Below are 3,006 nucleotides of genomic sequence, written 5' to 3' on the forward strand. Positions count from 1 at the left end.
GACAACGCTATCGGCTTGGGGAGATGTTAGTCAATGTCGCTACCCCTTGGTTCCACCTGATCATACCTCGAACAAAAAGCATCTCAGACTTGCGGCTGATGGTCTAGGTACAGTCAGTCGAGAGCCACTCATTGCGGCATGCGTTGCCCACAACGCACCTTGGCTTCCTCGTCGTCGTCATCTTCGTCTACCACATAGATCGTCTCCTCGACGTCTCCGAGCACGATGTTGCAATGGCTGTCGTAGGCCTGGTTGACGTCAGTCATCACTTCTCATGAGCGGCGATTTTGACTCACATGGAGCCTGCCCTTCAGCTCGCGGTCACCTCGCAGCTTGACGAAGACGACCTCGTCAAGAAGGAGCTTCACCAGGTCGAGGGGCTCAGACACATGAGTGTTCTCTTCTGCTGCGTCGGCCATGATGAGTCTGTTGCTTGGGGGGGGGGTGATGAGATGACGAGGGGGTCGTGACGAGCATCAAATGCCAAACGCGCGTGAATGCACGTTGTGGTGGGGCATCGGGGTGCATGGACCACCTCCAGTCAAGTCAGTTTCTTCCAACGGAATTTCGTCGGCTCCCGCAGCATCAATATTCCGGTGGACAGAAATGTCTCGGCCAGAGCTTTGAGCTTCGACCCTCAACGCCAAAGCCTGGTCCCTGTAAATACCCTAGAATCTGGGGAATCACCTCCACCTCTCCACCCTCATCTCCTCTTCTCTCCGCCTCCACGCATCCACCCTCTGCGTCTTGTGGGCCTCCCGCTGCTCCCGACACCTTTCCCCCTTCTGTCTCTCCCTCTCTCTCTGTTCTGCCGGCCCCTCACCCCTCATCGCCATGCCCTCGAGATCGCATCCATGATACCAACACTGTTCAAGACGGAGGCCATTGGCATGCGGCAGTGCCTCCGACCTGTGCCGCTGGGGACGTCCTCGCGTGTCTTGTTGACACGTTTGCGGAGATTCACACGCGCTCGCCCCGCACAAGATGGCTGGGGCCGCCTCGAGTCAGTGGAGAGGCCAGCAGCATTCGATGTGCCTCCTCCTGTGAAGATGCCCGATTGGGCTTCTTGAAGCCAAATACCGAGCATGTGCAGTCCGTGACCGAGCCGAAGATTCGATACCTCGATCGCCAGCCGTCGCGTGCTCGCAGCGACCAGCGGCAGTTTGCGGCGACAACCACGCTGTGGGACCGGTCGGAAGAGGTGGCGATCAAGAATGACGACCCAATGGCGCCCGGGAACCTCTCGTCTCTCCTCGTCGAGACTCTCCGAACACGCGATGTGGTCGAGACGCTCAGCGTTGTGCGTGCGCTCGTCAATTCGCCTTCGGCCGACGAAGCCATAGCTGCGATGCGGGGCATTCCGCGGACGACCGTCTCGGAGATTTTGCGCTGCTTGGACCCTCTCGAGGCGGGCCATCGGCTCGATTGCACACACAGCCTGGTGATACCTGATCACCTGCAAGAATTCAGCCCCGTGGCGTTGGCTTTTGACGAATTCGGCGTCCGAAAAATCTACAAGGACCTCTTCACGACCATGGTCGCCTTTGTCGAGCTGCTGCACCAGGCAGGCCATCAGCTGATGCTCGCCGACTACGTTGTTCTGCTGCGGTGCGCCGGAGCGACATCAGATGTCACGGCTGCAAAGCGCGTTTGGAAGCTCATGGATCTCAACGAAGTCTGGGACCTCCGCGAGGGCCTGGGCTACGACGAGCTCGTGAAGGCGCGCTATCTCGTGGAGCCTCTCTACCGCCAATACGACCTCGCGAGGGTGCGATTGAGGCCCCGAAACCTGAGAAAGGTCAACCGGCCTGACATGGCCCTGCGAGGACGCCTGGAGAAGCTCCGACTGTACGAGGCACGCTCGAAATACCACGCCTACGGCAAATCGCCACACCAGCCAGAACGGGACCTGCACTGGGTGCTCAGCCTGCCAGGACCGCTGAATCGAATCTGGTTCAAGATGCTCAACCAGGGCGTCACCATCACCGAGAGCCTGCAGTGTTCGTACCTCGTGGCATGCGGGTACGCAGGTAATCTGCGCATGATTGAAACGATCTTGGCGCGCTTTTATGACATATCCATAGTCGATGGAAAGACGAGGCGCGGCATCACAGCCGACAGCCGAAACGTCCTCATCACGGGCGGTCGCAAATTCCCCCACGGACACCCCTTGACACCAACACCGCGGCTGCTGAACGCCCTTGTCCATTCGCTGGGGGCGGCCGGCTACGTCTTGCTCGCGAAGAAGCTCGTCGAGTTCTTCGCGCAGCAGTACAGGCTCGACATAGCCGCAGCGACCTGGTCCGACCTGCTCAACCACACATACATCATCTCGACGCACCGCGCACAAGTCGAATGGGGCCTGTACGAATCCAACATGGCCGTCAAGAACAGGGCCGTCCGAGCTGAGGATGTCCTGGACGTCTACCACGCCATGACGGCGCACGGCATCGAGCCCTCGTTCGAGGACCTCGACAAGCGCGTCAACGCGCTCATCCAGTCCGGCGCCTTCGACGAGGCCTGGACCGCCATCCGGTCCGGCAGCGCGCACTACCGCACGCTCATGGCCGAGACGCAGGACGCCCTCTTCGAGGCGCTCTACCCGTCCCCGCCGCGCAGCGCCTCGGACCGCGTCGTGCGCGCCAAGGCGAAGCAGCACCGCGCGTGGTACGCGCTCCAGCGGTGGTGCGATCGCTGGCTGCTGCGCTTCAGCAGGCGCGAGGCGCGCCTCGGCGTCGGCGACACGATGGACGCGGACGAGGACCTGACGCGGCGCATCCCCGACTTTGTCGCCGAGTTTGTCGACTACATGCCCTACCCGGCGACGTACCACGTCGCCTCGGGCCTCGTCCGGCTGCACGCGAACCACCAGCAGAAGCGCATGGGGTGGGAGAAGCGCGACGTCGCGTCGGCGCCGACGCTCGTGGTCGAGCGCGACGGGCAGGACCCGCGGCTTGACGAGGACGGCAGGCACGTCGTCAGCGAGGCCGGCAGCCGCAGTACCAC

General features: G+C 61.7%; 1 protein-coding gene across 1 annotated transcript; it reads left to right on the forward strand.

The window, feature by feature from the left end:
- Window positions 1-1,225: 1,225 nt before the first annotated feature.
- On the forward strand, window positions 1,226-2,409 carry VDBG_07765 (predicted protein; the record flags this gene model as incomplete). The annotated part of the gene is made up of 2 exons (XM_003002260.1): window positions 1,226-2,022; window positions 2,085-2,409. The coding sequence occupies 2 exons, from the start codon at window positions 1,226-1,228 to the stop codon at window positions 2,407-2,409; spliced, it is 1,122 nt and encodes a 373-aa protein (XP_003002306.1).
- Between the last annotated feature and the right edge of the window lie 597 nt (window positions 2,410-3,006).

The sequence above is a fragment of the Verticillium alfalfae genome, genomic scaffold (genome assembly GCF_000150825.1).
Source record: "Verticillium alfalfae VaMs.102 supercont1.10 genomic scaffold, whole genome shotgun sequence".
Lineage (NCBI taxonomy): Eukaryota > Fungi > Ascomycota > Sordariomycetes > Glomerellales > Plectosphaerellaceae > Verticillium > Verticillium alfalfae.